This window comes from Cyprinodon tularosa, unplaced genomic scaffold, assembly GCF_016077235.1.
Source record: "Cyprinodon tularosa strain WSP-4 unplaced genomic scaffold, ASM1607723v1 ctg3, whole genome shotgun sequence".
NCBI classification, from domain to species: domain Eukaryota; kingdom Metazoa; phylum Chordata; class Actinopteri; order Cyprinodontiformes; family Cyprinodontidae; genus Cyprinodon; species Cyprinodon tularosa.
The window spans coordinates 1772848-1787681 of record NW_024039007.1 but is presented as its reverse complement, the minus strand read 5'-3'; the positions used below and the strand labels follow the sequence as shown (position 1 = coordinate 1787681).

The window sequence follows — 14834 nt, the reverse complement described above, 5'->3', positions numbered from 1 at the left end:
CATCCTCAATACGGTGCAGGACTGGTGGCTGCCTGTCACCCGCAGCCAGGGAAAACGGGTCAGCCCCCGCAGAGCTTGTCATCCACAATGGAGAGAAAAGGGGTGGTGAGGGGGGATTAGTCCATCCATCCATATCTAGAGAGTCAGCGCTGACCTCACATGCCACTGTACCCCGACAAACGTCAATCCGATGTGCCCCAGGTCCTTAAATTAGCTGTCAATTAGTGCAAATTAATCAACTCCTCGCCTAATTAAGCAATGCCAACAGGCAGCTACCAAACACGCCGTTGTCGGGGGGCCATGAGAAAGCTGCAGGGATTGCAAATTCAGAAAGTTGTGGAGATGAGAGGGGATAGAAGGAAGGGGGAGGTTGCATCACATCACGCCCTGCAAGTGCAGCTCATGCTCAGGTTTTTTTCCGCCTGACTCAACACTGCATGTTTTCTGTCATCAGGTTTCCTGGTGCCTGTTTCGACAGCAAGGGCTTTGACTCAGCACTCAGGTGTTGCAGGAGAGCTTTCTTTAAGCTCTGGCAGAACATTGGTATTTAGATTTGCGTAAAATGATGTGCAAAGATCTGCAGCTTTAAGGTTTGACCTCCCCTCATGATATTAAATAGGCCTACACTTTTAAAGATTCAACGGGTGCTTTCAAAGCACAGTGAGATGCATGTAAGTGGACGATATTATCCCTGTGCTGACACATTTTCAGATTTTAAAGGTTTTAAGACCTTTCCTTGGATCTTAATTTTTGCTGAACAACAGGGCAGCAGCAGGATGGAGCAATGGGAAAGACACATGCGTTCAGAAGGGGAAGTGGCTTTGGTTCACAGGGAGTAAAAAAAATCAGCAGATGTTTGCTTTTTAATCTACTGCCGTCTATCAGATCTTACAAATCTTTGATGGGGGGACCCAATCTGCACGAATGGCTGAACTAAATCTCCTCTAGAGCCTTATTAGGAAGCCTCTTTTCTGCATGTAAATCAGGCTGCACCCATTTCACCGAAGACGGATTAATGGAGAAGAAAACAGAAGAGAAAGCATTCAGCTATAAACAAACACAACAAACAAACAAATAAGCTCTATGGATTGCAGAAGGAGTGATGATGGAGTGAGAGGCCTTCTCTTGGACACCCTTCCATGTTAATAAATGACTCTATCCCTAAAGACTGGCGCGTCATTAGCATATCCTAATCACATTGATTTCTTCATTAATAGAATTTCCACTAAATAGGCCCTAATTACTTTCAACCGGGCAAGCAGATATTACTGCTGCAGCACTAATTGCAGCAGCAACATTTTTTTTCTTTTTCTCTGTATGGTTGTTTCTTTCTCACTAATAGAAAATGTGACTTTGCAAGATGAATTTGTGGTTCTACGCTTGTGAAAAAAGCACTTCATCTTACAGGTAATTTTATTGGATTGACTTAAAGTATATTTTTAGTGGTCTAGATGTTAATGCTGTAGTCAGAATTCACTTATGCTTGTTATCTTTTCTTGTGACATTATTATACAGCAACACTACAGACCTGTGCAGTGTGAGTGTGGCTAAATAAGATTTAAAGTTTGACATGTATATTTTTGTGTGTAATCATACAAAAAAATACATGTGTGTTTGGCTGGTAATTAAATTCTTAAGAATAATTATAATGTATAAATAATTTTTTTCAGAAATTATAGAACTGTACATTTACAGTTATATGTTTATATTTCTGTTTATATATATATATATATATATATATATATATATATATATATATATATATATATATATATATATATATATATATATATATATATATATATATATATATATATTTTTTTTTTTTTTATAATTTTCAAGGCTGCACTTCAAAAATGTTATTGTCCATAGAGCTGTTCTAAACGACATTTTTTTTGTTTTATTTACACTTCTAAACAAAATGACAAATAAATCTCTCTAAGTCTATATTTAAGTATACAGGTATACTATTTTCAGTATCCTGCTGGTATTACTTTGTATTTGATTTTTTTATATTCTATTGTATGTTCATTTTTCATTCCTCTTCATTTAGTTCATACTATTATGGATGTTGTGACACCAGCATCCAATTTACAAGGGTTATTTTTTACATCTATATTTTATGCTAAATGTCTTATTTTTCTTTTATTTCCAAAAAAAGCAATTAAAAACAATTCACTGGACATTGTTTCCAAGTTTAGAGACGTTTCTTTTCCCATCCAGGAGGCTTTTTTAATTCAAAATGTCTGGAATAACGTTGAGTTCGAGGTTTTATACAATTTTCTTACAATTTCCCTACAAATTTCCCTACAATTTTCTTTTATTTCTTTTTATTGTTATGTTTATGTCCAAAGCTTCATTTTAGTACTATTTATTTCTCTAATTTATTTACATTTAATCTGCGTAAAATCTATAATAATAATTAAAATAATAGAATAATAATAATGAACCTGGCTACTGCTGCTGCTGTGGGATTAACGCGGTGCAGGATGGAGACCATGTCCTCCAGCTGTCCTGTTTTGGGGGGGCTTTGATTCGCGCGTGATGAGTTTCCTGGAGCATCTGGAGATCAATTATCCATCCATGGTGAGCCGGTGGTTGGGCAGAGATCATAGCTGGATCCATCTGTGTGTTTACATGTGTGCGTAATGCCTTCCATGAAAGGCTGTGCATACAGATTTAAAGATTGGGGTAATTTTCTATAAACCTGCACCGTTTCAAAGATGTGGGGATTTCATGGGGAGGGTTTTATTCAGCTTTTAATGAGATGGTCGGATCTATTTAATCTGTATTTATTTTTTTTTCTGTTTTTTATTTATGTTTTATAGACACAATTAAATAGAGTATATTTTAGCTGCTATTGCCTAAAAATGTACAATAGATTTTTCTTGTAAATGTTATATGCGGAGGCATCTGTCCTCCAAAAGGCAGAGATGTGTTAGAGAGGGCGTAAAACATCCATGATCCACTGGAATCCTGAATACTGGCAGCTGATTGGCTGCAGGGCGCAGCCTCTCGTTGGGATGGACCTGTTGGATAAAAGGAGCATTTTCTAAACGACTCTGTGGAACAGCGAGGATCATGTACGAGGAGCCCCCCTGTGAGGCGACATAACAAGAAATATATTTTCAAAGGGGCCATCTAAACCACGATGACGGGGAAACAGGGTGCGTTGCTTTCGGAAAGTTTAAATCGCTCAGAGAAAACATCTCTAGGTGCAAATGCAGGGAACAACAGCCACCAGCCGAAAAGCAGCATCAACCATCCACCGACCGCGAACAGGTGCACCAGCTTCGGCATCCAGGAGATCCTGGGGCTGAATAAAGAGCCGCAGACCACACCGAGGAGCCCGCTGAGCTCGCTGCCCGCCGGGGCGCACCTGATTGCCGCAAGATCGGTGTTGGGCCCCGCTACAGTCGGCGTGGGTGTCGGGGTGGGATTAATTGGCCCCGGTGGAATTCCGTCGTTTTACGGCCAACCTGCTTTCCTGGAGACAGTGCTGTCAGACGGACAGGACGTCCACCTGCAGCACAGCAGAGGCGCGAGGCCCCTGGAGCCCAGCCAGTCCGCCAGCTCAGGTGACGCGCGAGCGCTCTGGATTAAAGCCGCAATTATGCTGAAACACAGATGACAGGGGAAATTAGCCTAAATTGTTATTATTATTATTATTATTATTATTATTATTATTATTATTATTATTATTGTTATTATTATTATTATTATTATTATTATTATTATTATTATTATTATTATTATTATTATTATTATTATTATTATTATTGTTATTATTATTATTATCGCACCAGATTTTATTTAGAGTGTGTTTTTCACTGCATCAGTTTATTAGGCGCTGCTTAAAACGCTTCCATTTGTTTTTTTAATCCAGACTCCGAGGATTTATCTTCAAACGAACGAAAACACACAAAATCAACTTTAGGGCAGAACAAGAAACGCAAGAAAAGACGTCACCGGTTGGTGTTATTTTTTTTATTTATTTTTATTATTGTAATGGATGTGTGAATAGCCTACAAGAGACCGGTTATTCCAATAGATATTATAGATATATAGACATTTTCCTTATCGAGAAGATATATTTCGATTTTTTGTTTATTTTAATTACTAGAGAAAACAGCTACAGCCTTTTAGAGTGCGATACATTCAGAAATTTCAGAAATTTATTGTTCATATGTTTGAGTTTCATATATTTAGTTTATTCATGTGTTGAAATGTAGACAAAATCCCCAAATTTAGTAGGAAAAAAAAATAAAATGTGCAACATTAGTGTGTTTTCAACAGCATGACCCGTTTCCACAGAACCATATTTACCTCCTATCAGTTGGAGGAGCTGGAAAAGGCCTTTAATGAAGCGCACTACCCGGATGTTTACGCTCGAGAGATGCTGGCCATGAAAACAGAGCTGCCTGAGGACAGAATACAGGTAAAAATGTCAGCTTTTTCAGAATGCCAGTTATATTTTCTGTTTGAATTAGGAAGATCTTTGTGAAGTTGACTTTTATCTGTTATTTCTCTGGGGAGGGCGGGGGATATAACCAAATAGGCACAGCCCAGTGGAAATACTTGCAAAGTGTTGAATATTTTAATTTAAATTTAAATTTTTATATTTCCACCATACATTTTTTTATTGCATGCTTTAAGAGCTATTTAACAAACAGATGTTTTTTATTTGCATTTTTCTGTGTTTTATAATCAGAGCAAAAGCTCTGATTAAACCACTGCCAGGTTACAATAAAAAAGAAAATGGATGGGTTGCTGTCATGCACTTAATAAATTACTGTAATTTTTCTAAAGATCAGATATAGGCTATTATTACAATGACTTTTGTAGCTGAAGTTGCCAACAGTAGATTCATAAAATAGCTCTCCTGCTGCAAAAACCTTACTGTAATTTAAAGCCCTAATTTTTAAGCATATTATATCAAATGTTTCTGTGGAAAAAGTGAGTAGAAAGGGAAGAGGCTTTGTTGCAATAAAAAAAAAGATTAATACATTTATTAATAAATTAATAAATAGATAAATTAGCTAATTGAATAAAATGTATACATTTAAAATAAATAATAACTATAATCTATAAACTATAATCTATGCCAACCTGTGCTGCAGGGTTGGCATCTGTTTTGTGGTTGCAGCTTAAGAAGGCCCCAATTGTAGAAACAGGCTGTGGTATTAAGGAGTACTACTTTAATTATGAAAAAACCACAAGAACTTACTGGGAAAACCACTGGGAGGGCAGGCCATTGAACACACAGATGAACATAGATGGAATGCAAGAAAAGAAGAACCCTGCAAAGAACAATGAGAACAAGAGGACTTTTATTACTAAAGCAGAGGTGGAGAGTGATAAACAACAGTATAGAGCTATCAGAGAAAATGTGGAACAGCTTTAACAGGATGAAAGCAGAGAAGCTGAGGGAAAATTACAATTTCATAGATAGAGCTGAATTAAGAAACATCACCTAAAAGCTGAAGGGAAAATAGCTACTAAAATTGTTCAGAAATACTTCAAATTATGCAAAAAACACAATGCAAGATTAAACTAAGAAACTCCAAACAAAGTAGTATATATTTATGAAAAAAACTGTGATAATAAACAAAGCTATAAAATTAAATACATAAATAGACAAAAAAAAAGAAAAGAGAAATAAATAAATTTTTTAATAAAAAAGAAGAAAACCCAAACCTGTTTGGATCATGACATTTTACATGACCTCCAATAGCATTTAAGGTCATATCTGTTCATGAAGGGAAGGCTTTTGATAAAAAAAAAAAAATTATATCCACCACCCAGATTGTCACAGCCTTCAGGCTGGTGCAAGCACTCAGAAAGACAACACCGTTATGTCATTTTCCTACCAAAATTATATTTTTGTTGCTTATTTATGCCTTTGCCACCCAAACCCTACGCTGGATTCATTATTAAAATGATAACTTTTAAGCAATATTCAAGTTTAATGACCCATTTTTTAATTGTAGGATAAACCTTGATTGAGACGACAAAACTGCATGTTGTTTTTTTTATTTTATAAAACTTTTACCCCTTCTAAAAATTGACCTCTAATTTTTCTAAATTTTTAATAAAACGTTTAATTATGCTTGCATATCTATATATGAACTACTTCAGTCAGTTACAATGTTTTTAAAATATATTTATTTCAGAATCTCAATTAACCCAATGAACTATAAATTACTTATACAAAGACCATTCAACTCTATTTCTGTTGATTATCACAACTTTCCATGTAAAGCCTGTTAATGCATCATACCTGTATAAATGTGGAAATATAATATATTTTTGAATATAGAACCTCCTTCCTATGAAAAGTATAGGTACTACCCGTTTAAATCGTATTTTCAATATCTGAAAAAAGCCTAATTGGAATGCATTGTTTTAACGATAGATCAATATCAGTTTGATAATTCTTCAAATATAGTGTTTCTAATTAATTAAACTTGAAAAGAAAAGCTTTATTTTTACATATTTAAGCTTTCTTTCTTCGGTTCTTTACATAGAATAGATCACTCGGAACAAACACTGTTTAATGTTTATGTATTGAATTACTATGAGACATGAGAATAGATTTTGACACTCAGAACAGAGAAATGGCTCACAGATGGCAGCCTTACCACAGGAAGTCGGCCCAGAATACCAGTAAAAAAAGAATTTTATACATGCAGCCTGTCACATCTCACATCATTACATCATACTGTACATGAGGAGACTTCACTATAGCTCCAGCAATATCAAGATATTACCCTGTGTTCTTAGATCAAGGACAACCCAAATGCACAGTGACAGCTATATGTTAAGAATAATCCACTCTGTCCCAAATCTCTTTACATAATGAAGATGATAACTTTCTATTTTAACAGAGGAGCTTTCCTAATTAGCTAGATAAACTGTTTGGGAAAACATTAACCTAAACACATAACAGGCAGGTATTATTAGGGTTTAACAAGCACATGCACGAATAACAGAATATAATCCTATCAAAGGTGATTTTTTTTTTTTTTTTTTTAACAGTAGACTTTATGAGGGGAAATAGTGTGTCTTTGGTTGTGGGAGGTGTGGCAGAAGACGCTGCTTGCGTTGGGCTGCATTCACACACAAAAAACACAGCAAAAACACTTTTGCTGTGTTTTTATTTATTTTTTTTTACATGCAAACAACAAGAATTTAAGATGTTTAAAATTTTAAATTACTGATCCTTATCTCAGCAGAATATTTCCAACAAATGCCAAGAGATACAGGGGTGGAGAGCTCCAGGCAAGAGCCTCCATCTCCATATACTATACATATTTGTAAGGAATCTTTCCTCCATCTGTATGAAATTCAAACAGAAACACGCTGGATGTAAGATCTTAAACAAGAGGTAATAACATTTTTAAGAAATTCTCTAAACTGAAAGGTCATAATCTGAACTTTAATCTTTGTTCAGACAGCTTGATCATCATTAGGTGTATATGTATTTTCTTACACCAATTATACTGTATAAAATACAATGAAGAAATCCATTCTAATCTGAATAGAAAGGAAACGAGGTGCAATTTACAAATTTTTTTTGCTTTCATAACTGCATATGGAACCCCTCCAGCAATATTAAGTATAATTATAACATTTAATTTCCCCTATTGGAATAACTAATGATCTTGAATGAAACAGACCCATTGGTGCGCATACATGCATGTCTAATCAGCAGGTGAATAGAGATTTCCATCTCCCTGCCGTTAAATCAGCGTTTATCTCATGCTGTTGCATTTTTGTGAGGGGCACAGGTTCCTCTTAGTGCTGCTCTGGTGTTAAAGGGAAAATGGTTCCTCGCACAAATCGATCACTTTCGCCCACTTCCTGCCTGAACAAAGGAGGCTCCCCTCCTCCTCCTCCTCCTCCTCCTCTCTGCGCAGCAACAGCAGCATCTTCGCCAGGACAGATAATCTCTCATCAGGCGCAGTTGGATGTGAAACAATTTGTTCTCGGAGAAGGAGCCGCTAACGACCTAATCAAGCCATCAAGGCGGAAGAAGATTGCGGTGTGACCTAAACTCATCCATCTGCCGGGGCGCCTTTTTTTTCAATCTCATTCTCATTAGGGGGCTGAAACAGTATGGCCGCGAATAAATAATAAAAAGGAAATAAATAAATAAGACCCCCCACCCCCACCCCCGCCCTTCTCTCCTGGATAAAATTAACACCCAATTTTACTCATTGGGTGTAATTAGTTAAATCAGAAGAGCTCTGGCTCTGCTGCTGTCGATGGAGAGGCGCAGGGAGTTCAAATGAAATAACTACATTGAATTTATTAGCGCGGGTCAATAGCGCTTCTCCCCGGAGTCCCGGTAGTTTAATTTCCCGTGATATTTGCCCGCCTGCCCGCCATCGATTGGGCCTGAAATTAACTTATTTTTCAATCAGCGTCGGCGCGCCCCTGGGTCGCTCCTCCTCTGCGCTTTTACGCATCGGCTTCTTTTGAGGGACAGAGAAGCAATTTCTAAAAGAGAAGAAAAAATGTATATCTTATATGAAAGGGTTATCATCAGAGCTGCCCGGGGAGAAAAATCTTTGAGTCTGTTTGATCTTTTTTTTTTTTTAACCATTTAATATTTAATACATGTGCCTTTTATGGCTTCTTTTTGACTCCTGCTTTTTTTTTTTTTTTTTTTTTTTTTATAGGAACCGTCTAAAGTGTGTAGGCAGAATGTGTAACATCTCTGTGTTGTGTCACTCAGTCCACTAAGCATCTTTGTTGGCTTATAGAGAGAAAGCTGTGGTGCTCCACAGGGGTCATTACTCAGAACTGTCATTTTTTAAGACAAACATCAAGTCAATTTTTAAAGGGACAGGCAGTTATGGTGCATTGGTAAGGGTAGTATAGTCATTTTGCACAATTAACATTTTCTAATGAATAAGAAGCAAAAAATTAGAAAGAATTAATTCAGCCTCACCTCTCATCCAGTCGCCTTCTGATGCACTGCTGCTGAAAGCCTATCAGCCCTGTGTATGCCTCTGCCATAGCCAATTATAATCTAGAATTCTGCTCTAAAAAGATGGGGTTCTCTCCTCCATCCATTTCCAGAGTGCTTTCGTCATGCCTTCCTCCTTTGGTCTACTTTCCACCGACATTGTAAGGTCCCTGACTATCCTATTTCATCTACTCAGTCATAACATCATAATTCTCTATATGCTGCCTTCAACCAAGGCCTGAGCACCAAACACTATATTTCTTGTTTAAATAAAAGTCTAATTGTTGCTCGTCTTCTGTGTGAGTCTTTCCAGGTTGAGTGTTATGTAAAACATCTTGTCCATTCTCCAGATTTTTAATACCTCTCTTTGTAAGTCAGTATTTTTATAGATAGATCTTGAAGGAGTTTTTTCCTCCCTCAATGCTGAGGGTTGAGGGAGACTGTGGAGTTGCTCCAAGTCGCTGACTCAGTGTGTTTGCTTTGGTTGATTGTCTAACTGTTCATTGTGTTATCTTTGCTTTATGTTGCATTTTGTGGTAAAGCTCTAGAGAGAAGATTCCCTGACTCACCTAATTCATCTGCTGTCATCAATAATATGGCATTTGGCTTGGAGTAAGAGTTACACTAATAATGACAAAAACCAACATGGGAATGAATAAATAAATACGTATTGAAAGTTACTAACAGGAACTGAAACACATGTTGCCAAAAAACACAAAGCTTGGAATAAAAACCAGATTTGATATTTGATGCACTTATATACATATATATATATATATATATATATATATATATATATATATATATATATATATATATATATATAAAATAAAATAAATAAAAAACGCTTTTCCATTTCTCTAAAAAATATAAGTTAATAAAGAAAAATCACATCTTTGATATTCATTTATTCATTACAATAATAAACTCTACGTCAAAAATATATAGTTTTAGTAAACAATGCAAAAATTTGTGAAAGTTTCTTAAGATAATTTGAGCAGGTAAATAAGACGATCTGCCAATGGATTTTTTAAAAATCCTTAAAATAACATAATTTTATATTATGCACTTGAAATAAGAGACTGCTGATTTTTCTTATTTTTACTATAAATTGTCTTATTCCATTAACAAAGTGTCTCACTTAGCTTCTTAATTCAATAAAAAAATGCACATTTTTAGAAATATTGACTTACTCAGATTTTTTTTTTTTTTGCTGTGGTAGCACAGCCTGCACAATTATTGGTGACTGTTTTTATTTAGTACAAACAATGTTTTATCAAGACAGAGTTCTACTTCTGGGAGATTTATTCAATTTGTAAGAGGCCCCCTTCAGAATCCTGGGGGATCTCTCACATCATATTGTTTCCATTTCGATGTCACAGACTCTCTTTAAGATTTAGTTCTAGGGGCAAGATCACATGGGTAGACTGGAGAACTTATTTAGAACTCATTTGACCATCTAGTTGTTTGTTGACAATATATCTTAGATCATTGTCCAACTTAAAAAGCCTACCTTTGTGGTTTCTGAAAAACCAAAAAGCTGGCTCCCTAACCAGCTTTTAAGAGCCTAGAGAAACAGGCCCACAGAATCAGGTTCACCTCCATTCCTAATAGGCAGCATAGTGTGTGTATCCACATATGGTTTTAGCTTCAGTCCTTGTGTTTGGTGAGCTCACATTGACACTGTTGTGTTAGTAGGACAGAGATGTTGATCAACTTTAAAAAAAAGTATAGTTTTTTCATAGGATATAAACTGCTACAGGGTGGCAGAGATTTACTTTGCAGCAGGACAGTGACCCTTTACATGCAGCCAGCTCTACAAGATAATGGTTTCAATCAAAGCATATATGATGTTAGAATGGCTAAGTTAAAGTCCAGATCTAATTAAAATGAAAAAGATGTGCTAAGGATTAAAAACTTAGGTTTTAAAGAACAGGAATCATCCCACATTTGTAAGTACAAACAGATAAACATGGCAGATATTAATCCAGTGATATTAATCCTCCTGTCCCAGGTATGGTTTCAGAACCGCAGAGCCAAATGGAGGAAGAGGGAGAAATGTTGGGGCCGCAGCACGGTGATGGCTGAGTATGGACTGTACGGAGCCATGGTGAGGCATTCCATCCCTCTGCCTGAATCCATCCTCAAGTCCGCCAAGGATGGCATCATGGAGTCATGTGCTCCCTGGCTGCTGGGTAAGACTTGGATCATAAAGTTTGTGAAACCCTCATCCTCATTCTTTTGCACCTTTAAAACCCTCATTTAGACATGAGGAACAGAGTTTTTTTCCACTTTGAAGCACATTTCATGCACGTTTGTTGTCATTATGCCAGCATGAACCTAAATCCAAGACACAAGTAATTAATTGCTGTAACTATATTCTAAACCAGAACTATTTTTGCTTGCTATTTTCAGTCCAAGATGGCTTACCAGTGAGCAGAAGTTATTCTAAATCTGAATACCCGCAACTCTTTACAGGGATGCACAAAAAGTCCATAGAGGGAGCAGCTCCCCCGTCAACAGGAAAGTGTGATGCTCCGCAGCAGCCGAATGCTCCGAGGCCAGAGGACGTTGAAGTGGAGGAGAAGAGGTCGGAGGGAAAGCCTGTCATTTCTAAAGAGGAACTGAGAGAGAACAGCATTGCTGCTCTAAGGGCCAAGGCTCAGGAGCACAGCGCCAAAGTGCTGGGGACAGTTTCTCATGACAGACCGCTGGAGGGCAAACAGGAGTTCCAGGGGCCTGAAGAGAAGGCCAGTAATCCAACTAGTCCAGAAGAGGAGCAGATAAGTCCCTAGAACTAATTCAGAGTCTAGACTGTCATTGTGAAATGAGACTGCTGTGGATTAGCTACATTTAGTTTAAATCTGGATTAACTGACTCGGATTTCTGTCCTTCACTGACTTCCTCTAACTGGGCCTCATCTGGACTTCTATTAACTTGTGAAAGGAACTTGTTGGTTTCTACCAAGAAGATGCAAATGCACTTTTTTCTGATGTGTTTTCAGACGTTCTCCAGTTTCTTCTTTAAATATTAGAGGACCTGACAGAGTAGCAGCAATAGACGATATTGTAAATATACCTTAAAAACAGCCAGATGAGTAAAAGCTAGATGTAACAGTGCATTTATTGCAATGAGTATAATTTAATTTGTGTCTCTTTCTGACTGTGCTTAAACAACTATTAAATTGAAGCATTTTAGAGGAACCATCCTATCAGCAGTAAGAGAAATATTTGTTCTATATCATGCTGTATATATAAGGATATATAAATCTTTAAAATGTCTTTCATGTAGTCTTTAAATGTCAGTGTTTTTTATTTCATTATGTATAAGTCAAAAGTTAAAACATAAAATAGAGACGACTTTATTAAATCTGTTTCCCATGCCTGTGTAACTCCTCATTGACATTAATTCATGATAGATGTAGATTTTTGTAGCTTGATGCCCTGCTGGCTGCAGTCATTAGGAGATGGTCTGAGATGCATGCTTATGTTAACCCTCTGTAATCTGTGGCAGTTGAAAGCCCTCGGTTTCAGATTAAATGAGGGGAGCAGCACTTTTGGGAGATGGGAAATAGAATAAACGCCTCAAAGCAGGGTCAACATCTGCCTGAATTCAAATGACTTTTAAATGCTGAAGCACAATCTGTTAATCCTACTTTCACAATACTTAACAAAAATAAGTTTATCTATTGAAAGTCTTCACTTTCTTCTGGGTGTTGCTAATGTGTTGAAGAGGGTCTTTTAGGAAGACGGAAAATTCATAACTCTTTGACCTTTACTCTTCTGATCAAGCTAACAGGGCTTCACAATGACAACACCAACCATTGAGCTGCTTTGCATTCATCTCATCTCAGTCTTTTTTTTACCTCACCCTATCAGCTATCCTATGATCTTATATCAGTTATTCTCATTTCATCTCATCTCATCTCATATTATCACGTTATATCCTTGCATGACTCTATCTCACACCATCTAGGTTGTTTATCTCGCCTGAACTGAATCAACCCACTCCTACTCACATGGTAACGTCTAATCTCATCTATTCCTGTTTCATGTCTTTTCATCCCATCTAAGTACATTGAAAATAAGTTCACATCAACTTTTCCTTTTTATTGCAGCTTATCTCGTCTCATTTCATTTAATCTCATTAAGAGTATGTTCATCTTAAAGCATTACATGTCTGTTCTAAAGACAGGAAAGGAAAAAAAAGGTTCTATGCTCAAAGTTTTGAGAAAAGGGTAGAAAGATTTCAGAAAGATGTTCTAAACATAAAAGAAAACTTTCTAACAATGTGAAGTAGGCTAAAAGATCTTGAACATTAGCACTGCATGTCTGTATAGGGAAGTTAGAGAACAGATGGGAAACCAAGTCATTGACATCATTACTCTAGAAAGGGACTCCAAGCTGTGGGACCCCCACAAACCACTGTTAAAGCCATTATCCTCAAATAGAAAGAGCATGGAAGAGTAGTAAACTTGGCAGTGATCAGCCCATCAATTACTCCAAGAGCAGATTCATGACTCATTCTGGACGCTATAAAATAACCCAGAAGAACAGAGCAAAAAGAAAAATTACACAAAAGGCTATGTCACATTTTAATATAAGTATTCTAGTCCAAGGCTGCACTTGGATTCAACTAAGTTGCTGTAAATCACCTTAAACAAGACTATCATACTCAATAATCATCCACTTTGGCAATTTGAGACAATTAAGGAAATATGAGGGGTTCAGGTTTTCTCTACTGTAAACACCCGATGGGAGGCATTGCCTGAAGGGTGACACAACCCTTACACTGGAAAAACAATCAGAAATAAGTAAACATTTCTTAAATTAAGTGTATTTACCCTTAATTTGAGTAGGTAAATAAGATGATTTGCAATGGAATGAGTATCTTAACTCTTAAAATAAGATAATTAGATAATATGTACTTGGAATAAGACATTACAATTGTTTTTTTCTTATTTCAAAGTGGCAAAGTGTCTCACTTACCCCCTTAATTCAAAGAAAAATTTACTTATTTTAAGAAAAAAACGTTTAAGGAGGATTTTCCTCTTTTTAAATTCAGGACTATGTTTGTTTGGAAATATTTTTTCCTTTGCCTGATTTGAAACCTTCTTATTTGTTAACTAAGTCATATTTTGTCTGATATTACATTCCTTATATGTATGGAAAAAAGAAAGAAACAAAGAGAAATATTTAACCGTGAAACCTCTTTTTGTTGGAGCACTGTAGACATTTTTTCATAATTTCATTGAATGACATTTATAAGACGTTACGGTTGACAAAAAAACAACAACAAACAAACAAACAAAAAAAAAAAAACTACCACAGGTGGATGTTATGGCAAAAAACCTATATGGAGAGTTTTTTTCTAATTGGAGTTGAAACAATTTAATTTTGATATCCATCTAAGCCAAAAGTCTTCAACGTTTTCCAGGCCAAGGACCCAAAACTGATGGCGAGATGGAGCGGGGACCCCCTAATTATATATATTGTATGAAATTGTGTTATATGTCAAACTTTTCCTATAGTCACTCTATTACATATGGAGCAATGTGCAATGTAACAAGTATTTCTGATTCTGATTCCTGGTTGATGGGACAGGTGTTGTGAATGAAACTGTGCCCAGTTTGAAAGAGCTCCTGTGATGCATTCAAGACAAAGACATCTTCTGTCTCCATTTATCGGTTTACTCCAGTGTGTTGAATTCATGTTAATGTGGATTTAAAAACATTTCAATTAGTGTAAAAAAATTGCAGGGGGAACTATTAAAAAAAAAAAAAAAAAATGACCCCCATGCAGTACCTCCATGGACCCCCTAGGGGTCGCGGACCCCCTCTTGAAGACCTACGATCTAAGCC

At 36.4% G+C, this 14834-nt stretch overlaps 1 protein-coding gene across 2 annotated transcripts; it reads left to right on the top strand.

The window, feature by feature from the left end:
* The first annotated feature begins 3008 nt into the window (after positions 1 to 3008).
* vsx2 (visual system homeobox 2) lies at positions 3009 to 12365 on the top strand. Of its 2 annotated transcripts, none has more exons than XM_038291371.1 (5): positions 3009 to 3578; positions 3887 to 3971; positions 4315 to 4438; positions 10989 to 11169; positions 11390 to 12365. In XM_038291371.1, exons 1-5 carry the CDS (start codon positions 3152 to 3154, stop codon positions 11767 to 11769), a joined length of 1197 nt encoding a protein of 398 aa, XP_038147299.1. In that variant the 5' UTR covers positions 3009 to 3151; the 3' UTR covers positions 11770 to 12365. The 2 variants fall into 2 exon arrangements, with proteins under 2 accessions (XP_038147299.1, XP_038147300.1); XM_038291372.1 differs by having other exon boundaries at positions 3012 to 3578; positions 11453 to 12365.
* Positions 12366 to 14834: the final 2469 nt, after the last annotated feature.

Bases quoted from the DNA above. Each gene is read 5' to 3' on its own strand.
- vsx2 (XM_038291371.1), top strand. From the start codon at position 3,152: ATGACGGGGAAACAGGGTGCGTTGCTTTCGGAAAGTTTAAATCGCTCA. The intron at 3,579-3,886 runs GTGACGCGCGAG...TTTTTAATCCAG, and splicing joins CAGCCAGTCCGCCAGCTCAG to ACTCCGAGGATTTATCTTCA. The intron at 11,170-11,389 runs GTAAGACTTGGA...TGCTATTTTCAG, and splicing joins ATGTGCTCCCTGGCTGCTGG to TCCAAGATGGCTTACCAGTG.